Source organism: Vanessa tameamea, chromosome Z (genome assembly GCF_037043105.1).
Source record: "Vanessa tameamea isolate UH-Manoa-2023 chromosome Z, ilVanTame1 primary haplotype, whole genome shotgun sequence".
Lineage (NCBI taxonomy): Eukaryota > Metazoa > Arthropoda > Insecta > Lepidoptera > Nymphalidae > Vanessa > Vanessa tameamea.
The window spans coordinates 1,528,587-1,556,235 of record NC_087341.1 but is presented as its reverse complement, the minus strand read 5'-3'; the positions used below and the strand labels follow the sequence as shown (position 1 = coordinate 1,556,235).

At 34.3% G+C, this 27,649-nt stretch overlaps 1 protein-coding gene across 1 annotated transcript; it reads right to left on the bottom strand.

Moving 5' to 3' along the window:
- Positions 1-356: 356 nt before the first annotated feature.
- Positions 357-27,461, bottom strand: LOC113403984 (uncharacterized). The gene is made up of 14 exons (XM_026644692.2): positions 27,250-27,461; positions 26,634-26,711; positions 24,899-25,037; positions 12,591-12,810; positions 11,860-12,031; positions 11,428-11,648; positions 10,868-11,069; positions 10,605-10,702; positions 9,994-10,147; positions 8,891-9,075; positions 7,803-8,058; positions 7,277-7,488; positions 6,426-6,618; positions 357-577 (listed from the first exon to the last, which is right to left on the bottom strand). Exons 2-14 carry the CDS (start codon positions 26,689-26,691, stop codon positions 474-476), a joined length of 2,214 nt encoding a protein of 737 aa, XP_026500477.1. The 5' UTR covers positions 26,692-26,711; positions 27,250-27,461; the 3' UTR covers positions 357-473.
- Between the last annotated feature and the right edge of the window lie 188 nt (positions 27,462-27,649).

Below are 27,649 nucleotides of genomic sequence, written 5' to 3'. Positions count from 1 at the left end.
CCGTATTATATATTTAATTATCAGATAATATATAAGAGTAGTAACAGTAATTATGTTATACATAACATTCAAGAACTACATTCCTATAAATGCTTCAAGAAGTCTAATGATTTATGTTATATCTATTTCCGGTTCCAATTCTATACAATTTCGGTAGAATAGGAATCCTTCGTCCTAACTAATGGTTTTATGTATTATTTTTTTTAAATGCAACTACTCAAAACTTTCCTACGAAGCTGAATGATAGTTCATATCGTCATACAATAAATACCGGCCACAAGCATACGACTATAAATATATAATCAGTACTGCACTTGTACGAATATTCGCACTAATTTCTGCAACCAAGTCATTGCTCGTAGCCGATATTATATGACGTATTTAATAAATTAATACTAACATCGATTAAGTACTAATGCCATTGGTAATACGGAATGATATATCTTCAGTAATCGTGATGTAAATTAAACATATTACTGATATATGATATGACTGTGTAGATCTTCGTCGACGTCGGCTAGCATGTACACTGCGGCGCCGTCGATACCCTGCCCGTATCGAACAACGTTCGTGAAACCTGTAATAAGGCAGAAATCGCAGAACGAAAACGTTAATACGACATAAATATCGATCGTGAATTAAATAATTCAAACAAAACGTAAACATATACAACAATAGTCATATAACGATTGTTTCGTTGTATTTCACACATATCAACACTAACATATAACATAAATTAACGACGATACAAATAATTTCAACAAACGCTTACGTCACACTGTTTACATTTTGTACAAATTGTAATTTTAATAGAGGTCAGTCGCTCGTACGCTGATTTAAACATTTATAGCAACATTAAGCTCAATTACACATATAAAAAAAAAAATTAAATAAATTTTACTAAAAGATTGGAATGTACTTGCTTCTTTATTCCCCGATTTGTTCGCTGGAGACGATTCACAAGCGAACCCACCTTTACGAGAGTACATAAGGTTAGCACAGTATGGCATTTAGTTTATATGTCCACGTACTACAAGATAATAGTGTTTATATTATTACAATTACTCATTGTAATGTATTAGAAGGAAAAACTAAAAATCAAACAAGACTTTTGTAATTACTAATAAAATATATTTATCAATTGTAAAACTATTAAAATAATACTGAGCGAGGAACATAGAGCACAACTTCCGCGGAATAAGTTTAAACAATAAACAAATTAAACATAAATAATAATTGTTCTAAGTATAAAATAAGCTCAATAATTCATTAGTTATTTTTTAATGTAGATTATAAATATTTTGTAAATTAAAAACATAACTAGACTCTAGATTGTCTATGGTTACTATTTTTGTTGTAAGAAAACTACAAAATTGACTATTCCATATTCGACGGCAGTGACTCGAACTAAATATTACTGTTGTAAATAAATATTCAGTCTTCATTGATCTAAGGCAAGATGTTTAAAAACAATTGAGTTGTTTCCAATATTATAAAAATGATAAATGTTTTCTAAAAGACTATATTTTTCTCTAAATTTCACATATACGAATAATCGTGATATCGAAAAGTGATTAGTTATACACGCGGACGTAAGAACCAATCATCTTCAAATATTTGTACTTTATTAGTTAAGCGGAAACCCTCTGCTCCTGAATTACGCAAAAAATCTCCTATCGGTAAGCGAAACGGATCGTTTTCTGTATTTTGTTGATATTGAGAATTATATGATGGCTACAAGTTACTAGTTACAAATAGGAACGACTGGACGGATTTTGGGCATTTAATATCAATTATTTACTGTAATGATATGGGATATAAAGATACTCGATTTATTATTATTTATATCGAGTAGGTAGATCGGCTAATGGACCTGATGCTCAATTGTCACTGCTGACAGGTGCATTGGAAGAAATATCAGTGATCCCTTACATGCAATTCAAACTTTGGAGAAGTTATGTACCTTGTTGCTGTAATTAAATCGTCTCATTCAGACTTAAAACCGGAACACAACAATGTTCGAGATTACGTTATGGTGTCTATCAAGACAAAACGGGTTAAAATTAGTATAAAATATTTTATAACAGTTGGAAACAACTCAATGTTCTAAGAAATGGGTCCTCATGCTGATGGAGTAGTCATATTTGTCCGAAGCAATTTCAATAAACTAATTAATTTGCAAATTTCAGTGAAATATCTTTATAAATATTGTTAATTGTTCGTTGCATGCAAAGTAAATTCCAAGCTTTTATGAAAGTTTTATTAGATATGCCTGTCGCTCAGTGATTGCGTGATCGTGGCGCTAAAACAGCATGCTCGCATTGGTGAATCTCCACCAGCTAGTCAGCAATTTTGTTTTTGAAATTTTTCAGAAAGTCGCTAACAATTACATCGTATCAAATTTGATGACTCTAAAATCGAATTTATTAGAAGCTTCAGTAACCAATGCGAGTTGACAACACGAAAAGTTGCCAATTTCTTAATTACTCAGTTTAACTATGTCTCATGTGTCGGGAACACGTTTAGGTTTGAAATGGGAGTCACTAGCTTTTAAATTTGACGCCCAAAAAATAAAACTTCGAAAATATAAACACTCTAAAAAGTACATTTCAATATTAGCCACGAAATGATATTTAAAGCATTTTCAAACCATCATCAGCGATTTTGGTGTCTTTGTCGTTTTGGCAATGACCTTGAACTCACTAGTCAGTCAGTAGTAACTATTTTAGCGCTTGCATGCTTGCAGACAATAACATTACTATTGTATTTGATTAATAAAACAGTGCTGTATCATTTCACTAATATCCATGCGCATGCATAACAACGTCAAATATCACATGTAAATAACACAATCAACTTTAAAGTACATTGTAAGCATTTCGTAATATTTCATTATAAAAAATATACGTTACATTTATTTTTAAAAAACAACCTTCGTGTTATTATAACTTAGTGTTATTGTATACAAGATTTTAAATTAACATGGTTATTTTTATTACTACAAGTATTTAAAACGGGATATTTAACATGGGGTTTTTTTTTAGTTTTATTTGTCTTTTATAGTAGTCTCGTGAACAAGACATTCGTAGATAACGTCGAAATATCGAGCTCCATCGAATAAAAATAAAATATATGGTAAATATCCCGTTTTAAATACTTAGAGTCAGTGAGACGCCATTTTGTATTCACAAACTTCATAAACTGATTTTTCTTACAGTATTCATGAAATTTTATAATAAATGTTGAATATTTTTACGTATTTAATTTTTAATACAAATATATAGTAAAGTATAATATCGACAGATTATTGAATTAGTACTACTTTACAATAGAATAGTATTAATTGAATCATTCGAATAATAATTCTATGGTCTGGTGCTGAAATGGCCTATGTCAATTACGAGTAACTTTCGGTCATCAGAACAAAAACTATGAATGGATGTCGATTGTTTTAGATAACGTATGCCTTTTTGCGTATTACAGTCAAGCTTAAGCCGTTTCAACATAAATAAATGTACCATTTTAAAAAAAAAAAAATTATAGTAATAGACAATATTTTATATTTTTCTCAAAAATTAACGTTAGCCGTTTTAGTATCAGACCACAGAATTAAATTGCAAAGAATATCACTGTTGATCACTGCATCATTAAAAAGTAAATTAAATCTTAGATTAAATTTCAATTCGATAAAACATACTGCAAACATAAAATTTGAAAACAATTATTTTAGACCTTAATTTATTACATACATACTATTTTAAGGGAATGTTTTAAATTTGCAAATATCAAATTATAATTAATATAATGCTACGGTTAGTACTTGAACTAATTATATAATGATTCGGTGACCTCTTTTTGCACAAAAAACCAGTTCTAACCGGATTAATAATAATAAACCTTAAATGATATAATTATGTTTTACATAGTTTTTATCGTATTTTAATCGACCAATAATTATTATTTTCACGCTCATCTTATAGATAGGCCCACAAAGAACCATCTCTCATAGGATAGTGCAACAATTATTAAAAATATTAATTTTTTTTATTACTGTAATTTTTTAATTTTTCTTGCTTCCTAGATCTCCAATTTCCACAAATACCAATGGGTCGATTAAAACTCACACGTAATATAACTTTAGATATTCGTTTGTAACATTAATGATTAAAAAAAAAATGCTAATTTGAAATTAAACCAAAAATAAAATATTTTATATATTAAAAGCACAGCCAAAAATTGTATTCGAATTCACTATTCTTAGTGTCTATATTTATATTCGAAATTCAAAATCACTTAAAAATAAACCAACCTCAAATGGTGTTGCCAGTTTTTTTTATATACAGGCAAAATATGTTATAACGACATTGAAGGGACTACTCATATTTAGTCGGAAAAACCGATAGTCGTAACAACCAGTGATGCTTATTTTTTTATGAAGAGGTATTATTGAATGTGTAGGTCACAGGTAATAGGCAAATTATATAAATGAATGAAATTAAATAATATTTTGTTTATTTCATTCAAAACGTATACGTATTAAGCAAGAACAATGTCATTTTCCTGTATGCGTAAAATCTGTAATTTTAGTTTGGAAGACTTCTGTCTTGTATATACATTTTGTAATTCACTTTGGAGTTCGTTATAATTTACCTGCATGTGAAACTGTTTATTAAAAAGAACATCTTGCGTAATACATTAACAACATTGAGACCATCATTCAAAGTTGCCGTCATTTTCTTCTTCTTCAGTTGGTTGTTCTACAGATATAATTCTCCAAAAACATTAGCCAAATGTGGTCCTTTAATGCTGTATTTCGTACTAAGCAATGTCGTACAGAGCAATATTTTTGATAAGACAGTTTAGCATTCAGCCGGGACCTTTGATTTTGGTCAATATAACCGATATGTTGTTCTAAACGATGTCGCCATAAACGGTTTTAACTGTATTTACAGAAGCAGAAAAATTACTGATATGAAAATATTCGATAATCTCAAATTGAGCCTGTATCCTTTTATAGGAACTAAGGAATATATTATAGGAACCAAGTTTGTTCTTAGATTAGTTTTAAAAATTTAATACAAAGTGTGTATAATTAGAAACAAACAAAAAATTAAAAATATCAAAAATCTTTTGTTCTTTATATCACGATAGGATATATTTAAGTTAGGGCAAGAGTTTCATAACACGGAATATCTAACTTAATATCTAAAATGTAGTATTTAAAGTATTTTACGTATAGTGTCACAAGTTAAAAAAATCGAATTCAAATGGCATGGTTACGGTGATAATTAATAATAAGGACATAGATAATGAACCAGCATCATTTTAAGTTCCATAATATTTTGTGCGTGAAATGAAACGTTTACCATTTGAAGACAATGACAACGATTAATATAAATTCGATTTTATAAATTGAATTTAGAAAAGTGTACAAAACATTCGGCGAATGAACTACGCGTTTTGTGGTGGTGTGGTGGTGGTGTAATTAATTTTTTTTAATTAATTATATAATATAATGAAGATTTAATGACCATATTAATTTTTTTTTTGTTATATTATAGTCAAAATCGATTTTCTTTGTCTCGTGAAAGTTTAAGTAAATATATTCGATTTTATGATTCATCATTATCGTGTCTAGCAACTTTAAATACTATATCATCGTAACCATACAATGTGAAGGATATAACGGCGTTCACGAATAACAAAATAAAAAAAAAAAATTTTGATTACTACATACGTCCTTACGGCTTGAATATTTAAATAGTGACCTTATTTTCTATACAATTAAATTAATGTAATCTCAAGTGAGTAATAACTTTTTAAGTTTACTTGACATGAAAATTATTTGAAAAATCACAAAATAATTTTGTGTTTGTAAAAACGTCCAATCACAAAACAGCACAGATTATGTCAAAAGGACAAATCGAATCACGTTTTGGCTATAAATCCACATAACGCCTCATATAGACCATTTCCATTGAATACGTATATTGAAGTCATTAAAGTAAAACTTCTTTGTACATGAGAATAAAATTTCAAGGTCAAATTTGAGTTTGACATTTCGTTTTTGACACTAATATACGCTTATATTTGACATACACTCACACATAAACACACTCTGCTTCTTCCACGCAAACACGCGCGATCGAATAATTTCCACACATTTCATTGAAATGGTCCATATTTCTTAAGTTATCTATAACTATACTGTTATCGATAATATTATATTAAATATAACAGTGCTAAGAACTGTAGTATAATTTTATAAAAAGCTTAAAGATACGTTTGTTCTTTATAATCTAACATCTAATACTGGTTATACATTACACTTAATGGCAACATTAAATGTTCCAATAGCTACATTAAATTCGTACATTGATCATGAAATAATAATTGATACATTTATTTTTCTAAAGATGCGTTACCTTGAGTCATTCCGACATGTTGATGTTTGTTCCTCAACCAGTACTGGCCTAAGACGTGAAGACCACAGGCGACGAAAGCCCCGTAACCGAACCAACGGAATGTGTGCCAGCCGCCATAGTTCTCGTACAATAAACCCCCTATGAAGCTACCGAGGGACGAGCCGACTCCTTCGAAAACAGCACCGACGAGACCCTGGAATGTTTAAATACGTATTATGACTAACTTTTACGATTCGAGTCGGAATGGCTTTATTAGAACGAATAACCGGATCCCACAGGCGCTAGAAGCTACCACGCCGATCCAGTAAAAATATCAAAAACTAAAAACCGACACATGAAAATTTTATTATAAAGTTAAATTAAAAAAGAAGCAATATTTGTGTAGAGCATTAGTACTAAGATGAAATATCTCGTAGATAATACTTAAACTGTCAGTTAATATACTGTTATTAATTACAAAAAAATATGGTTTGCTCAAGATTACTATTAGCAGATACAGCAGCGTCTGGTTGAGCTTACTGCGTTTATCTCAGCAGTAACATTTGAGTGTTAAAGGATATTGTAAAAATATTAATTTCTTAGATTAGACCCTGGGTATGACGTATGGGTGGGATTGAAAACATGAACTATAAATACAATTATAATATTTGATAAAAAATATATAAAAAAAATGCTCCCGCTAAGTTTTGCTTCGCCGATTCATCTCAGGTCTGAGATGTTTCTTTCCAAGCCATTGGTAGATTTGATATTGAATATATATTTTTATGACTTTTCACTTTGACTAATATTCAATATGTATTAATTATACATATTTAATACTAAGTAACATGAAAATTAAGAACCCTTATTACCTGAACTGTGGTTTCGGTTCCTGCCGGCGACACAACGTTTGCATATGACGTCATAGTCGGGTAGAACATTCCGAACGTTATACCTTGGAACATCTCAATCGGTAGAATCCACCATGCGTCGGTCAGGAAGGAGTACAGCAAGAAGCGGAAGCCAAACGCAAACAGAACCAAAGTCATCATGTTGATGTGACCGATCTTTTTAAGAAGATATCCTGGAAAATAAATTAAACAGAGATTAACATATTTTTTATATTTTATTAAAACTTGTTGTCGCCAGCGGTTCCGCTCACGTTTTAGTGGTTTGTTGTCACGTGTTAGGTATAAAATATTATGTCCTTCCTTGGGGTTCAAGCTTGTTTCACACCAAATAACCCAAACCACTAAATCGAATTCCATGATATTTGTTATGAAGCAAGCTCAAGCTTCAAGGAAGGATTAATAGGCTGACTTATTTGACTAACACCTGACGACTAACCCCTAAAACTCGAGCGACAACTAGAATATGTATATTTTAGGATTTATTTACCAGATAGAAACATGAAGGGTATCTCGCCGCCGAAGGTCTGGATCGCACTGACTAATCCTTGTAAAGTCTTCACATAGTTGGAACCATCGCAAGACTGGCCAGCAACATCCTCGATATGCCAGAATAAGAATTGCCACAAGAGTCCAGTGCATAGGCCGACCGCGATTGTCCAGAGCAAGAAGGCAAACGTCGGCAGAGACGTAAGTAGACTTCCGACATCGGCTAATATATTGATCGACATTTTTGTTGAATCAACCTATAATAAGTCAACAACCGTATATAATATTTTATAATGTTCGCTAGGAAACTCGTATGTACCAAAAGGGTATAAACAAACACCAAATATTATCCTCAAATGGGTCCTCGTTAAAATGATATAGAATCAAAATATCTGCGAAATTTTATTATAGAAACGGATACTTTGCCCCACGAAGGATTTATTGACAGCGGAATCGGAAACTTGGCGTTATAAGCTTGTCCTTACGTCTCGTTTACAAACAATGATTATCATTGATTCCATTAAAGTCATCAATGTTACTGTGAATCCACATAATATTGTTGTAAATATTTTGTTACGAAACTGTGAGTATTCCTACGTCGTTAAAGACACCCCGAAGTGAGAATTTGGATGCCTAATTTATATATCAGAAAAATTACCAAAAAATTTAAAACGGGCGATATCCTCCAGGTAACGTGATCACCTACGCAATCTATGGTCTCTGGTTTTTCACATACATATATAATTGTATTTAACTAACATGACTGTATTTTTAGATGTTGAAAAAGACTAACTACTGATTATATTGCCGGTTCTTCTCGGTAGAATCTACATTCCGAACCGGTGGTAGCTTTACTTTAAATAGTTTGTTAAATGACGATTCAAAACTGCTTGTAAAAGCCTACTCGAATAAAGTATATTTTGATTTGATTTTAAATATTTATTGTCACAAAAATCCCCGACCCATATGTCTGACATCATTCACAATTCAAAGTAATCCACATCGTTATGACATAAACTAAACCTCTTTAACAGCTGACATGCTTACCTACAGGGTGTTGTTTTTTCATTACTAATATAATTAACATACCTGTGTATAGCAGGATACGATCACGTCGCCGAACATGAAGACGAACATCAGTATAAATGCGACGGTGTAGTCCTTAGATACCCCGCCACTGAACAAGTCTATAAGGGTTCCCGTCAATAGGGAAAATATACCCCAACCAACTGAACCCCAAAGCCTTTGCTTCCCATATGACGCAACGTTTGTACCTGAAATAGATATCACTTGAGCACACATTTAATGCGCTGTGGGGTTTTCTTTCTGTTGTGTCATTATTCTCTTAATCTCCCCATAATTCTCTAATGACCTTGAAAAATTTACTGATCCTTACAGAGTAAGAGATAAAATTATTTTTTCAAGGGATATTTCACATACGAGTAATCAAACTAGCTCGAGGAGAACTCTAGGTATAGTTATTTATTTTATAAACGGGGCCTGTTTGAACGTATATTATGATTTTTTTATTTATGATCTTTATCCATAAGTAATTGCCATTATCAGAAACGAATCACTCTCCGAACTATTACAGTGTAACGAGCTCTAAGATACAGATGAAGCTACTAAAAGCCTTGCTTTTTTAATTTTCATATTTGCAATTGGCTCACACTAGACCACAATCATGCCTGTTGGTAAGAACTGATAAAGTCTAAGATGGAACGCGTTTGCCTAGAAGATGCCTATTCTCTCCTGCCTTGATGCTTCTGCTATGAATATACAAGTGAAAACCAAATAAGTAAAGTAAAAGTAACAGCTGCTAAATGTTCCACTGCTGGGCTAAGGCCTCCTCTCCGTCTCGAGGAGAAATGTTGAAGCCTACTCCACCACACTTCAATGCGGGTTGGTGGATTGAAATGACATGCAGGTTTCCCCGGGATATTTTCCTTTCACCGCCGAGCGCAAGATGAATTATAAACACGTTGAGCACATGAAAATTCAATCGTGCTTGCCTGGGTTTGAACCCGCAATAATCGGTTAAGACGCACACAATCGTTTGGGCCATCTCAGCTCCAAATCTATATTATTGCTAAATTTCTCAAGTTGATATAGAAGTATTTAAAGTTGTATTATAAAGGGCGTCCGTTTAAGGATGGTAAATAAAAAACTAAGAAATAACATGGAAATCTTACCGAGTAAGTTAAAGCAGATGGCATCAGCAAAGGTAACCACAACGGCTTGCCCAATCCAGCTGATGGTCATCATCAGGAAGAACATCCAGAACTGTTTTGTGTACTGAGTCTCATTCTTATGACTTTCCGAACTGGATCTTAATAATTCATTTACCTAATAAAAAAAAGGGTATCGTGAAGGGACGTATACTATTTAGCAACTATGATGTTGTCCTTCCTCAACTATGATGTAGTTTATGTATAGTTTATTTCGCGTTTTATTTATGGATTTTTAAAAAAAATATCGTTTTTTATTTGGCAAAGTCGTTTACGGAACTTCGGAAGTGAATTTGAAGTTGATACAAACATTAGAATGGTTTTGTATCTACACTAATATTATGAAGGGCTTAAATTTGTTTGTATTGGGTTATCCTCCGGGATTTCGATACTCGGGACTCTTACTAAAAAAAATTGATAGAAAATCCAATAAAATTTTATCAGCCCGACCGGGTTTGACCCGACGGCCTTGGAATCTGCCAGTATATCTAGCCACTACACCAACGATCATTCAACAATAGCTATAGTCTGTATTGAATAATTTTGCATAGAAGTAAGAACTATATAATACATACTATTTCATTATTGCACTCAATTTTACAAAACGAGTGAAATTCATTCAACCTTGGCTCGTAATCAGCTTTGGGTCCACAGTACGGATAGTGTATAGAACCTGAAAAATATAATAATATTTATTTCTATCATAATTATTATACACAAGCATTTACCTTTGCACAGGGATAATATACACATCACACAGATTTAATTAAGATTTATATTAACATATTTAATTAGTCAATATATATACTGCAGTGTAAAACTAATAGTACCAGCTCACCGTCCGATAGTTTGATATGTTCCACTTCCATGTACAAGCATTTGTGTTCCGCCATCGTCTTGTGCAACAGCAACGAAGCGTCGAAGCTCAGGTCCGAAGGCAAGCTGTTCACGTTGTTCGCTTTACAAGTAACAGCTTTGTCAGCGTTCCAACTCTCACATATCTCCATAATTACCAACGGCGAGTCTATAGCGCATATTACCTGTAAATAATCATTATATACTAGCCGAGACGACGGTGTGACCATTAAAAAAATTCAAAAAAATATTGATATATATGGCATATTACTCAGTACAAGATTATATTACGGTTAAAAAGGCGTGGCGTGGTATTGACTTCTGCCACCTATTGCCACCAACCTTGGGAACTAAGATGTTAAGTCGCTTGTGCCTGTATTTACACTGGCTCACTCATCCTTCAAACAGGAACACAACAATACTGAGTACTGTTGTTTAGCATTAGAATATCTGATGAGTGGGTGGTACATACCCAGACGAGCTTGAGCATAGCCCTGCCACCAAGTACAAACAAAAAATATCTATCGTAATATTTGTACTTACCTCACAATCACCAATCGATTCGGTTCCAGTGGTAACATTCACCAGGGCATTCAAATCGTACGAACAGAGACGAAGGTTTAGCATTAGTTCTTCACAAGTCATATTAACTTTGGTCGAGTTGATGAGATTTGCGAGGGCGTTGTCTTCGCAGTTCATAGAGCAAGGCTCGTTAAGATTGACATAACCGGAATCGTTTCGACATTTCGGTGAGTACTTGTAGCCTGAAACAAGAAATATTAAAATAAAAATGAAAAAAAAAAAAACTTTCAAATAGGTAGGCGTACTGCCAAATATCATTAATTATCCACAACATCGACTTTCGTAAAGACGAACATCGATTCATAAACGCATAGCCAATTTCACACAGCTATAAATAATTATACACGTAAAAAAATGTCGGAACTGTATAATAAAAAAAATAAAAAAAATTACCATCGAGCACGACAGAGGAAGAGCTCATGTCGACACAGTCATCGATCTCGTTGATCTCATTTATATTCGCGGTGTATTTTATTGACTTGACATTGTTGTAACAGTAGCGAGGAATATGCCAGTGTTCGCACACCGTCTGCCACATTTCAGGGGAGTCCATGTCGCACTTCATCTGTTGATAGAAATGTATTTAAAAATTAGCTATTATATACATATTTACGCAATGAAAGCTCCTTTTTCAACGTTTCGTTACATATAGAAACATTGGGTTTAAATTCGACCGTCAAATATTACTTTAATTGAACCCAAATAAGTGTGACTTCTGTGTGTGAGCAGAGATGACCCAGTGGTTAGAACGCGTGCATTTTAACCACAATCTTAACATAATTTCGGGTTCAAACCCAGGCAAGCACCATTGAATTTTCATGGGCTTAATTTGTATTTATAATTCATCTCGTGCTCGGCGGTGAAGGAAAACGTCGTGAGGAAGCCTGCATGTGTCTAATTTCAACGAAATACTGCAACATGTGTATTGCACCAACTCGCATTGGACCAACGAGGTGGAATATGTTCTAAACCAGGAGGCCTTAGCCCAGTAATGGGAAATTAACAGGCTGTTAATGCATGTGATGTTACGTGTGAAAAATTAAATTAAAAAAATGGAATTACGCTTTAATAAATTTATTTGTGAGATATTATTTACATATGGTAGTGTTCAAACCAGTACATACATTGCATATAGCTGTAGAGTTATCCTTGCTCAGAGTTGTCACTTTACACTGGTCTATCAGGGAGGCGTCTTGGTAACAACTTCTAAGGGTGGAAGCACCATTACCACAGTCCAGGTCAACGGATGCCTTCGATGCATTCTCCGGTATGAAATATATGGCCGAGAAACTCACAATCGTCACAACTTGGAAAAGTATAAATAGAGTTTTTTGAATTTTAAACCTGAAATTATAAATTTTATTATGTATTTTATAAACTATTCTATTTTAATTAATATTATAAATGCGAAAGCAACTCTGCCTGTTACGCTTTCACGACCAAACTGTGTACTTAGAAACCTTGAATCTATTTTATTTTAATTTTTTAAACCTAATAGTCTACAACCAAACACCACCCCCTTTTTATGGTATAGGTGGCAAACGAGTTCGAGGCTCATCAGATGGAAAGTGCTCATAGACACCTGTAATACCGGGAGGCTTGCAGGTCCGTTATCGGCTTTAAGAAACGTGAAGGCTCTTTTCTTGAAGGTTACCAAGCAGCATCGGTTCGGAAATAGAAAGTTGGTTCCATAGTGTGGTTATGAGCGACAGAAAAAGCTTTAAAAATCCGGCAACCCACGAAGCGAGGCCGTGAGGAGCGTTCACCCGGAACTGTACTCCAGAAAAGACAGTGGTCCGATGAGTCCAGAGGGGGATCGACGACAACTGACGACAACGATGAGAAATCAGTAGAAAGTCCAACAGGGAAGATGTATGATTCTCCACATCCAGTATTCGCGTTGGCAAGGTGACTAGTTATCACAGATCATATAGCTATGGCGATCAAGAACATGTACTCGCATGATCAGTGGTGCGAGATCCAAGCTATTTGGTGGTAGGCATTAAAATTAAAATTACGGTCTCTGCGGGTGCGATCTACTGCAGTACGCATTTGTAGCTAGATGGACGTGCTCAACGAGTCAGACGGTTTCAACATTACCGCTATGGGATCTATACAGTCGTCACAGTCTAGGCGCAGTCAGATAAAGGATAACTCCAGATAATGGGTGGGCCTGCTAAGGCGTGAGAGCAGAATTCATCTCTGGCGTGAACGAGCACCCCATTCTACGGTACAAAGGAATGTTCCAATTTGCACCCCGGGTAGGAGGTATCAGGGGTACATGTCAGTCACCTCCTCGTGGTGTACCCTGGGCAACGGGGCCGGCTTGAGCTTGCTCGTCGGCCACGGCTAAGACTGGCGGGAGGGAAGCCGCGGGGCCGCTCCTGGTACGTCCCTGATTGGCGTCAGGGCGGACCATGTGAGTGGCCTCGTTGGCTAGGAGGGAGTGGGAGGGCTCGCTACTCGAGCCTCCCAGGTGTTTTACACCGGCGGTCGGCGGCGGAGCCTACCATCTTATCCGCCGCAGGGCGTCAGCTTCGTTGACGCCCAGCCTCCAGTGGCGGACTCGGGGGAGTTCGTCACATTCACACGTGGAGGATGAGGGGGAAGGCGCGCACTAGGCGCGCTTTCCATGTATATTCAGCCGCCTTACGGCGGCTGCCGCTGGTGGGGTCGCGGTTGCATGCCCTTGGCGATCCCGTTGCCTCACCACTCGGCGGCATGGTGGAAACCCGAGGATGGTTTTAGTGGGTAGGACAGGGCATTAGCATCAGCGTGCCCTGGCACGGGGCATTAGGCCCCGGTTAAGTCCCACATACCCGTCCCGGTCCCCCGACCGGGCGGCATGCGTAAATGCATTTCCTCCTCGTTAAACAAAAAAAAAAAAAGGAGGTATCAGACGGAGAGGATAAATGGGCCTCGGTAAAAATAGGTGGAAAGGGTTTCCTTATGATGCCTGCTGTACTTGCCCCAAATAGTAACGAGCGCAAGGCGACGAACGAGTGGGATTCTCCACCGCAATCACTGTTAGTACCCTCCTGGGGTAAAAAAAACAAATTCTGTACATCCATCATATTTTAGAAGGGGAAGTGGATTGGACCTCTGGGATCACTAATGAGCCTATCTTAACATTGTTCCGTGACTCTGTCCACTTGGACCTTTGTTGTAACGTATGGAGATACTCTTGACTCCATCGTTGCCAATAATGCTGCACGATATTACTAGAATTATGCAAGACACAAAATTCACACAACATTTTACTCGCTTTCACAAAGTTTCGACCACAATCACAGTACACATCCGTACACACACCTCGACGGCTACAAAATCGTTTTAAAGCAGCAATAAAAGCTTCAGCTGTTAATTCTGACACTAACTCTAAGTGAATTGCACGAGTCACCATACACACAAACAAACACACATAGGCTTTATAAAGTTTGGCATTTCTATGAGTACCTAGTTTTATCATAAAAGGCCCACTATAATCAACACCAACACGTAAAAAAGCACGACACCTATCCAATCGAAAAGAAGGCAAATCGCACATAAGCGGTTGCACAGCTTTCGGCTTATTTCTGAAACAAGTAATGCACTGAAATACTCTTTGTCGAACAATACTACGAGCTGACAGTATGCAATACTTCTGTTGCAATAAATATTGTAATGTTTGTACACCAACATGTAAATAGATTTTATGATAATAATCAATAATTAATTTTGTAAGATGATTTCTTTTAGGTAAGATAATTTGATTTTTTATATCATTATTCAACGAAGAATTAGACAACCGCCCGCCAACACGCAGTATGCCAGATCTATCTATAAAGGGTTTTAGCCTTTGTATACCAGTTGCACAGGGTCTATTTTTTGATAAATAATTAAACACATCACTAAATTCATTTCTTTGAACTAACTTAATCAAATTCAATAATGCTAGATTGTACTCCGACACAGTAATATAATTACACTTAGTTTTTTCAACATTTAAACAATTAACTTTAAACCGATAACACCACGCCGTAACACACACTAGCTTAGAAAGATCTGAGTACTTATGTAGCAAATCAAAATTAATATCATTCACACGAATAAAAGCTTCAATAACACGCCTTTTACTATTTATAATATTAACTTCACTATCCCCTATGTCATTAGTCATAGACACAGGCCACTGATCCCGTGACAAACGTAACCAAGGAGGCCCTTGCCACCTAAGGTTGTATGAAAGTAACTCTGAGGGTAACATTCCTCGTGGAGCACCGTCCGCGGGATTATGAACCGAAGCAATATGAAACCAATTTTCAGGACTAACATTACACTGGCACTCACTGGCTCGATTAGCCACAAAAGTTTTACATTGATGAGATGAACTCTTTATCCAGGACAAAGCGATAGTATAATCAGTCCACGCGAAAACTCTATCGATCTTTATTCTATCTTCGAACACGTTCATAACATATTTAATCAAACGAGATAGAATTACTGCAGCATACAACTCCAACCGTGGTATACTAATCTTTTTAAGAGGTGCAACACGAGATTTCGACATAAGTAAATACGTTTCACTGCGTCCATTAGCAGCAGTAACCCGAAAGTAGACAACAGCAGCGTAACCACGCTCAGTACTATCTGAGAACCCATGAAGCTCAATCGAAGCTGCATTCGTCGATACAAATCGATTTATTCTCACACTCGACAAGATTGAAAACTCATTAGTATATTGGAACCACACGTTTTTAAGACCAAAATGGTAAAGGTTCATCCCACGATAAACCACGCACCCACAATTGTTGCATCACACACTTAGCAAACAATGTGACTGGGCTTAACCACCCTAAGGGATCGTAACACTTAGCAATTTGAGATAACACTGCACGTTTGGTACACTCACACGAATCGAGTCTAACATTACAGTGGAACACATCACTTTGTGGGTTCCATTGCACACCCAACACCTTGATGACACTTTAATCTTCTGTTGCAATAAAATTCACACTAAGTTCCTTATCACATTCAGGAATATTAATCAACACAGAAGGATTGTTACTTGCCCACTTGCGAAGTTCGAAACACCCACGAGAACATAAAGCTATGAGTTCATCTTTTAATTTTAGTGCAGACTTCAAATCTGCTGCTCCGCTCACGATGTCATCGACAAAGATATCGTTAACTAAAACCTTAGCAGCATTTGGATAATTGTGCCCTTCATCAGAGGCCAGCTGTTGCAAAGTCCGTATTGCGAGATACGGAGAAGAGAGGCCATACGTGACCATTCGAAGTCTATATTCACGAACCGAATCAAACGATGAATGTCGCCACAAAATTCGCTGATAGTCCCTATCATCTTCGCTTACCAATATTCCTCGAAACATTTGTTTTATGTCCGCTACAAAACCTATCTCATGTAACCTAAACCTCAAAAGAATAGTTTCAATGTCCTTTTGAAGCTTAGGCCCCACCAACAAACATTCATTAAGCGACACACCATTACCCGACTTCGCAAAACCATCGAAGACAACACGTAGCTTAGTCGTTGAACTAGACTGTTTTATAACACAATGATGTGGAATGTAGTTAGGCCTATAACGAACATCCAAATTATTTTTAACCAATTCCATGTGACCCGAATCCAAATAATAATCCTTCATAAAATCACTATATGCCCTTTTCAATAATTCATTTTTGTTTAATCTTCCTTCTAAAGCTAATAAACGCCGCAAAGCGATATCCCGCGTATTACCTAAGTCCGGTCGACCAGTTTTAAAAGGCAATCCAATTCTATATCTCCTATTCTTTTCACGAGAATGAGTTGAAACAAAATGATCTTCACAGCGCCTCACCTCCAGGTTTAAAAAAGAACCAACAACTGTTTCGGATTCAATCTCCCAGAACCTTTTCAAAATTGAATCGAGGTTTTCATCAGATATAAAATATAGACATAAGACATAGATACCTTCTGCAGGTTCTTTAGATTTTTATTTCTCACCTCTCCCATAACCAACCAACCAAACACACTGTTGATAGCATAGGGACCCCCACACGCACCTACGACACGACCGTCTCTTATGATAGACGGAAACACCTCAACGCCCAACAAAATATCAACCTTAGAATGAATATTAAATTTTGAATCGGCAAACTTTAATGGTTTTAAATGATCCCACTGTTCAATAGGAACATACACATTAGGTATAAAGTTCGTAATTTTATTTAACACTAAACATGACACAATCTGAGAATTATTATCACTATTCTTAGGTAGTATCTCCACGACACGACACCATTCGCCTTACACACATTAGACATACTGAGACCACACACTGGCACACACACCTGCCGAACCGGTAAACCTAATCGACGAATGAAACTAGAGGTTACGAACCACGACTGTGAACCGGGATCCAACAACACGCGAGCCATATCACAGGAGCCGTCACGTCGCCTCACTCGAACCACGGCAGTGGACAACAAAACTGTTCCCGAGCTCGCACACACAGAGCCTTTAAGGGACACCACAGCCTGTTCTCCGCTGGCGTTCACACACTCGCCAGACACTCGCCGTACACCACTTTCGTTTTCACGAACACGAGAACACTCTTTCTCATTCACACTATCTTGCTTAAAGTGTAAGAGTTTATTATTTACACTCAGAGGCAACAAAAAACACAATTTATTTCGCTTTACCACTTTCGATCTATTATACGGAGACAAATGCAAAAACTTAGGACATTTATACAACTCATGATTAGAATATAACACATTACACACTCATTATTATTTTTAAATACGGTTGTAAAAGAAGAAACATACTTATTCCCGCTAGCACTCTTAATACTCAACACTCTACGCATCGATCCTTGACTAAAAAATCTAGAAGTTGAACATATGTCGGATATTCGCGATCATTTTCTAAGGACAATTCAAAGCGACGTCTCGACTCACTATCTAATTTTTTTAACACTAAGTGAAGCAACAAAAAACTCCATTCACCGGTAGGAAAACCTAAAGCCTTCAATGCACTTAAATATTCTATCAAATTATTTCTTAAACGTTTCATACCTTCGACGTCTATGTCACTACCCAACGAAGTTAAATCCAACAATTCATCCATATATTTATTTGCAATACGACGTTTATCGGAGTATCTTTCTACAAGGGAATTCCAGGCTACAGAAAAATTATCGGATGTTAATGATAAACATTTAATTAAATTATATGCTTCACCTTTTAAACTTCCACGTAATTATTGGAACCTTTGTATTTCCGATAAATTATTATTACCGATTATGTTTGAATAAAAGAAATCAAAATAACTACACCATTCTGAATACTCACCGGAAAACGTTAAAAACGGCAACTTAGGTAACCTAACACTTGTACTCGGAGCACTACACCTTCCACAATCAGATTTACGCTCAGAATTAATATCACTATCACTACGCTCAATAATTGACTTACGCTTTAAGAATTTATTATATTTTGCACGAATATCGATCACTTTGTCCATAAAATTATCACGGATTTCCTCCTGTTCGGATTCTACAAATAATTTTTGAGATATTAAAGTTGATTCGATTTTAGTCTGTGTTTCTTCAAACTGAGAACGAAGTAAGTCTAAATCGCCATAACTCGCGTCGAACTCATCAATTAAATCCGAACTTTCGTAATGCAACATACGGTCTAATTGCTTAACGAGAAATTTTCTATGAAATAATAATTGATTTATATCCATATTTAACACAATACAATTATTATTTTCCAAAACACGAGACTAGCTAAGGAATAAGATTTATATTAAATACAAACTAAAAAACAAGTTGTCCTAAGTAAACAAACACAATTATTATGACACTAAATATAATACTAAACCTTTTAACTCGACTGCGTTATAACACGACGCGTCCGGTCTATATTGTGCGGTTGCCCATCGACCGACAATATCACAAAATATGAAGGTACTTCGAAAAATAACCGACTAAATTATTTTTATGTAAAATAACTACACTTTTCTACATGCAAATAATGCGCAATTAATATAAATTACGTAATTTTGTAAAGCGAAATATAAATGAACACTATTTTAAATTACACATTAGCTCCTAACGAAAGTTTTATCCGTTTCTCCATGGAATGATTTTGAAGTATTAACACGCGATTTAAAACACACAAATTCGCCGATTTACACTAAATTTTAAATCTTAAATCCGGCTCGAAGGACCAAAATGTACGCGCGAGAGAAAAGTGGACTGTAGTTAAGGAAAAAAGGGAAGTTGTTACCTCAAAACTGGGCTCTGACTTATGAAGACACGTTCTCCTTGGGAGCGCTCCCTTGGTCTTCATACCCTCGAAGAACACAGCCAAAGGGATGGGTGATATTACAGGAGATGGATAAGTCCGTTACACAAGCTAATTTCAAAAGCGCGGCGCACTCACATAACACACGTTACCGCGGCTCACACGAGAAGGGAAGAGAAAAAAAAAAGTACGTCATACGTCAAATCATTCCTTAGACAAATATTGCCGTTTCAATGTACGCCTAAACTTAAATACGCTACAATATCTATGATTTTTTTTTTCATTCTGGTTTAACATCACTCGTCAATGTTAAGGTATAAATGTAATGAAGAATTACCTTTACCTTACCTTTTTAATCTAAATTTTTATGACAAAAAAGGACCTTGCGTCAAATTATGTACCATAGAGCGTGATTGAGTAATCGAAACCACAAAAAGATACGTTTTGTTACAGGATTAATGACTTTAGTTGCATTCAGAGGCACATCAGGGTAACACTTTTCAACTCCTAACTTAGGAATGGTTCAAACCTGTTTTCTACGATAACATTAAAATTAAATATATAATTACTAGTTAACATAGTTAGAAATAATCCCAAACAGTTCCTACTATAGCTTGTGGGATTATCTTAATTTCTTAATTTTGTTATCTGTATTATTTACGACAGCAGGCTATGTGAATATATTCATATTGAGTACATACATATATAGTTCATTAAAAGATGAAACAAGTTATTTCATTTTATTTAAAGCGTATAAATAGGAGGGGCCGATGGAGAAGTAAGTCACCTGGTAAGTGGTCACCGTCCATAGACATTGGCGCCGTCAGAAAATTTAATCAACACTTATATAGCCGATGCATCACCAATATTGCGAACGATTTTATATTCCATGTGCCTCGTGATATACTAACTATATCTGCTTGGCGATAGAAAATATGACAAGTTCGTGGTACCTACTACCTACTCAAACGAGCTTGCACAATGCCCGACCACTAAGTGCAGTGTAGCGTAAATGCTATTTATGATAATATTTGTTACGAGCGCAATATTAATATTCGTTCTACGTTCTACACATATTGTTGAGGACTGCGAGCCTTTGCCGTTTGCATATTGACAAAGTTTGTCCCCGAGGTATATGCGAAATCTCATTACGAGAGATTGTGGTCAAATTTCAAATATACTGTATGAATTGTATATAGCAAAAATGTTAATAACATTCTCTATTTTATTACGTCAATTCAACAATATTCCTTATCATGCTGTAATCAAACAATAAGTATTGCTATACAATTATATTGCTTAATAGTTAGCAACTTTTTATGTTATCAAACGTTATCTTAATCTTCTGATGATGGTTTAAAATATAGTCTTCGTTATGTTATGGGATCGGTATCATCAGATGATTGTATTATCTATGTTTTATATCGAGATTAGATTTCGTCGCTACGTATGCGTATTTTGAAACCGTTTCATTAATATGAGACGAGAGTATCGGTGCTATACTATTATATTAACTATTGAAGAAGCAATAAAGATATAAGCGCCGTAGATTTACGTTTGCCACGCGATTTTCTATTAGCTCAGCTATATTGTGCTACGAACAGTTTTTGATTAATATATCTTTATTTATAATACAATACTATTCCACTAAACTACTTATATCAACTTTAATTTCACTTCCAAAGTTCCGATAACTGTTTCGTCGACGTTCAAAACGACATTTCAATCGTTAATCCATAGTGAATATCATAGATTATTCAAGATCTTGACCAATGGTATCGCTTCAATTCAATGGCGGATATTGTTTATTTGGAAATTGTTTTTTTTTTTTTTGTAATGTCAAACTAACAAAATCCTAATGACACCAATGTAAATAAAATTACTTGAAGATACAAGGCATTCGAAAGTTTTACTGTGAGTTTAAATTATTGACGTGACGAATTTGAATTTTATACGTATAATAAAATTACTTTAGATTAGAGACGAAGATTTAATACATTTAATGTTATAAAATTTTTTAATAATAAATTATAATAAAAACGAAACGTTAAGTAAATTCCAGCGACTTTAGATAATAATCAAATTTTTATAGCGAATAATTCATTTGTTTATCAATTATCTTTATTAATATATTGTTTTATTATTATTATTTCAATCGACTATTACTTTCATTTCGTGTCAAATATTCCCTTATTTTTTTAATTATGATTACATTGTAATTACATAATTGATTGAATGTTATTTAATAATTAATTATTTTATGTCATTTTAAGATAATGTTAACCCAATAGGTTAAAAGGTCTTTTTAAATCCCACGTGTTTGTTGATATATTTTATTTCGTCTGCTCAATATATAAACTATTTACATACATATATCTCAAAACAATTTATCAAGTCCTTCAAACATAAAATTATTTAAAAACCTTACATTTAAATATTTTGTTCTACCTGTCAGAACTTACGTTGTCAAGACTTGGTAATGCAAGACGCTCTGTATAGATTGACAGGTGAGACGCACAGATATATATAAACTTATGTTATAACAGCCATGTTTATAATGTCGAGATCAGAAAACGCCTGTGACAACTTCGAGATCCGTATAGCAGAATAAAAATAGAGCTTAGCAGAAAACCTTGGTGAAATACTAACAGGTGATTCATTTTATAATTAAAATTATGAGCCTGGTTAATTACATCGCATGAATGTGAGGAACACAAGTGGAGTCTATCGACAGCAGTTCCTGGCGTCATCACTCGCAACGGTTCGATGACAAAAATCACGCTTGTGTAATCCGACTTGCGGGCTTTAAGAACCCTACGTAATAAACTATCGACCGACAGTACCTATCAGTACCTATGTGCTATGTACTACAAATATTATATATTATTAATACGTTTCGAATTGCTGGGTATCCGCAATCTAATATGTAAATGTCAAAAGATCAAAAATGTCGCTTTAATAGCTCTCTGAAGTCATTCTTGGTACGTTTGTTAAAAATAATCTCCTTTTAACGATCTCCCTTCTAGAACCATTCATTTATCAGTGTTCAGATAGGTGTCTGATCATCGCCCACGCAATATTTCCTCGACACTCGATCGATACTCGAGTGAAACGAACCAAACACGGATTAAGGTATAGCAATAATAAACGAATTCTGATATCGTAGGATGATTTCAGAGATTTCGAAATAGAAATATTTAACTATAAATTTTATTTACATTTTGAATATATAAAATTAAGATCAAATCAAATCAACATGTATAAAACAAAGACTTTTCGCCGTCTGTCGATATGAACGCGATTAAATTATAAAATACTAAACGGATTTTCATGGGATTTTTACCAAATGGTTTGGACGTATTATATTAAGATCTTGTACAAATTGACCGATGACGATTATTGAAGATGTTGGAAAAAAATATTTAAGAGGTTTACTAGAATATACGTCGTAAACCAATAGATCCGTATGTGTTACGATATAAACTTACTACGGAGTCTAAAAACATTGCTCGTTTTTAAAATAGTCTCCGTGCCGTAATCGAACGCGCTTTTGTGAAATAAATAAAAAATTAAAACATCTTTAGGTGCATCAAAAGATGTTCCCTGACATTAATTTTCCTGATCCCCAAAATAAGATAAACCATAAATTAATATAAAATTCATAAGTGACTTATTACCGACCGCGGATTCGCTGCGTGTGAGAAAAGAGGAGTTATCACCTGTAAACTTTTCTGTACCCATAACAAAGTGAATGCAATATTGAATGATCGATTCAGAAGTTTACGTGTGATTAAGAAATAATCTTACTTTCTCATTTTTAATATTAATAACATAGTTAGGATTTTGTAAATATTCTCACAAGTTTTATAATATACTTTCATTATTAAAATTATTATTTTAAACCATTGATCTCTCCAACTGACCGTAGCTCGGAGAATGTTACAGAGATAATTCTGACGCGCGCTACAAATTAAATGAAAGCTCGGATTTTGGCTGACATGCCCGTTACGTTAACATGCCCGTTACGTTAACATGCCCTAGTTGAAAGTATCGATTTTATGATATTCCGCGAAACTCTAGCCGGGCACATCCGTTGATTAATTTTACTATTTGTAAATTATATCTAAAATCTGATTCTGATTTTGTGTAAATATTATTTTAATAAACTACATCACGGATGTACCTTTTATTTACCTGAAATAGCTAAAATTTGAATTAAACAAAACTGAGTTTTTTTATTAAGCCCTCACGGCAAGCAAAGTCAAACAACCAAAATCGCAACCGTCTGTACGCTTATATCTATTAAACTATGCAACGGATTTTAACGTGGTTTTCACCAATAAACAGGATGTTTCACGAGGAAGGTCTATTATGCATAATGCGGATAAATTCAACTTCTAGTCAGAAAAAAAAACATTTATTTTTATATTGTTCCAAAATCTAAAAGTTGTACATATATAAGATCCTAGTAGCCCGTAAGACCCGTGTAAAGCCGGGACGGTTAGCCAGTATATTGTATTTAGGTAAATATAGGATCGAAATTAACAATAATTTTTTGTCCTTCATAAATGGAATTCTATAAGAAAATACGCTTTATATATCGGAGTGATACAAATGTTAGCGTGATTCACAAAAATGTATTCTTAAAAAAAAAAAAAACATTTTCTACAGTTACACTAACCAATAGCGCAGGACATCGTAGTGTACACAAAAAAAATAAACAAATGCAAAATCCTTCACTCTCACAATCCTATGGGACCTCAAATTCGCCTTCAAGATCAAGAGTCTAGACGCCGCAGTAATACTGACAATATCAATACCCTTCAAAAAGCTGTTTCGAACACAATTTTCCGTCTAAAGCTCGTTTATGAAGTCGGGAGTCGGAAGTTACCCCATGTTTTACCGCACCCCTGACAATATGTATGCAAAATTTAACGCTGATCGGTTGAGTATTTAAGGCGTGAAAGCGTAACAAACAAACTTACTTTCGCATTAATAGTATTAATTGGGAAGAATGTCTTTAGATACAATAATTTTAACACCATATCAAACACAATTACTAATACGCACAATGCAGATGTACGACTAAAATCTTGGATGAGAACTCGTTAAAAATTACAATCAAATATATATTTACCTGTCCGCAATGACACCGAACAACGGTTTAGCGACGAGTCCGAATATTGGCAGGATGGTGTAAATCAAGCCGACTGTTGCAGAAGTGAAACCGAGCTGTCGAGCATATGTCGACAAATACGGTACAAGCGGAGCAGTTCCTGAAAACGATTAATATTTTAAAAAAAGAATATATAAAACCCTACTGATGATGGATGATCTAATTTTAATAAGTAGGGCAGTTCTTCGACCCAGTGATAAATGATACTGGTATTATCAATCATATTATTTAGTTTAGTCTGATAAAAAATTAAGTCGATAAACTAATCATCACTTTAAATAAACTTTCAATTGTATATATATGTAGTAAATTATTTATCATTGTTTATTAAGAAATAAATTGTTAAAAATACTGTAAGGATATGTTTTCATTGAACAATGTTTTTTTTTCTCTAAGCTGATAAATTAACTATCAGATAACTACAACTCTAGCTCAAAATATTTAAAAACATTTTACAAGACCCTTTTAAATAGGTCATCTCTGATGCAATATACTATCCCAGTCATCGATACAATTAAAACATTCGCTAACAATTTCTATCAACTTGTGAATTCAGTGTATAAACACAAATATCACAAAAATTCTTACCTAAACAAAGAAACGTAGTTCTTAATTTTTTTCAAAACAGAAATTGTGAATTATGATAATTGCAGTGTCAAATTATGTGGGAATCAAGGTTAAAGTGTTTAATCCAGGCAAGCACCATGGAATTCATCTTATGCTCGTAACTTTATAATACTGGTAAAGTAAGTGAGAAAAGTATTAGCCTGTTCATGTGCAACTGCTCCTCTCCGATTTTTTTTAAGAAAGGTTACCAGCATGCTAAAATTTGCATTGGTTAATTTTCAACTGCTACATGCCATTTTCTACGCAATGATTTCCTAATCCACCGAGCACGCATTCAGCGCATGAAATTCAGTAGTGCATTCCTGGATTAAAAATTTGAAATCATCGGTTAAAATTGACATCTAACCAACAGAACTCCTAAAGTTTATATTGACTAAACATAACATTTTAACCTTGATTCTCACATAATATAAAGAAACAATGGTTGGTTTGTAAAAGAAGCTATGGCTAGAAAGAATGTTACTTGTGAGATGACGTCAGACAGAGAAGTATGGAGACGAAGAGATGCTGGACCAACCCCAAATAAAATTGGGATAAGGGCATGACTTACTTTACCAGAATTAAAGAAAGAAAACCATGTTCTTATACAATTGATATGGTCACCATATCACCAAATTTTTTTAAAGTCTAAATAATTAATATATATGTTAAAGTCATTGAATAAGTCCAATCACTGTACATATTTTTGTAGCAAACTATGTATAGAGTTGGAATAATATGGTGTAGGATGGTACATATTTTATTTTATTCTTAGCATTCTCGTGTTATGTAAAACCCAATTATTTAACATAAAATATTGATTACTAGTAAAAAGCATGACTATTCAACGGTACCATGTAGGAGATACCTATTGACTCGGTATTTCAGTTCACTGGTTAAAAAAGAATACAGCTTATCTGTCATCGGCGGAAAGCAATAGTGCATTTTTTTGTAATATTTCAAAATGTACAACAAAAAATGCACCAATAGGGTTGTTTATAAATTGAAATATGTGTTTTATACCCACGAATAAATATTTTCTAAGTCAATATGTAAATATAATATGGAATTAATAAAAAACAATATTTACCTGCATTGAACAGAAAAAAGTGCCCCTTTATGGGCAATAGCTTTTTATTAATGGTCATTTTCGGTTACAGCTTTAATTCTGAAATAAACGATTACATTTTACTTTATGTCATTCGTTATATCAAGGACAAACTACTTGTACATCAATTTTAACAAGATAAAAAAATTCGCCATCGTCTGGAAGATTATTTTAGCCTTGTGAATCTTAACCAATAAACTTTGCATTACTTGCCTAGCAACAATTATTATTGCTTTGTACTTAAATTTATTGATTAATACTTTTTGTACTTAAACAAAAGTGGAAATGTATTGATTGTCGATTTTATGAAGCAATTGTTTGAGTTGCTTTTATAATGAATTTAATCATGTTTCTTTATTAAAAGTTTTCACACTAGCCATCGTCAAAAAGGACAAACAAATCGCTCCATTCAGGTCATGCAGGTCAACTATTCAAAAATAAATTTCCGAGAATCACCTTCGCCAAAAGCTATACTTGTTTAGAGCAATGAGTAAAAAAAGAGCAAGCCTTGCAGAATTTTATCACGTCCTTCTTTCGCTTGCTGCGTTTTAGTAAAAATATGTCCTTTATGCAACAGTATAATTAATAAATCTATTACCTTAACAAATCCAAATTCCTATGAGAAAAATTATATATCACATTTTTGTAATAACAATATAAAGTTAAGATCTTAAAACAATGTACTAAACATTATAATTTATCGTGTACTTTTAGTTATTATTTTTAATTAACACATTTGAGAAAAACACATTTTTTAAGCCATAATTTCACTCACATGTTTGAGCAGTAACAGTATTCCAGACTCCACTGTACAAAATGCAAATGAGAACACGATAAATAAAATTTTGCTGTTGCCAGTTAATGCTAGCTAAATTTCCCTAAAATATTCTTAAAATAACTCTTTGTTAAATAATTCTTGATAATTTAATGAAAATTTAATTAGTTATAATTTAAAATCTAATTATCTTACTAATATTTGTAATATGCAAATAAACACT

Coding starts and splice junctions, on each gene's coding strand:
- LOC113403984 (XM_026644692.2), bottom strand. CDS start 26,691: ATGACCATTAATAAAAAGCTATTGCCCATAAAGGGGCACTTTTTTCTG. Junction 11,070..11,427: donor AATCGATTGGTGATTGTGAG/GTAAGTACAAAT, acceptor GATTATTTACAG/GTAATATGCGCTATAGACTC. Junction 7,489..7,802: donor ACCCTTCATGTTTCTATCTG/GTAAATAAATCC, acceptor TTTATTTTCCAG/GATATCTTCTTAAAAAGATC.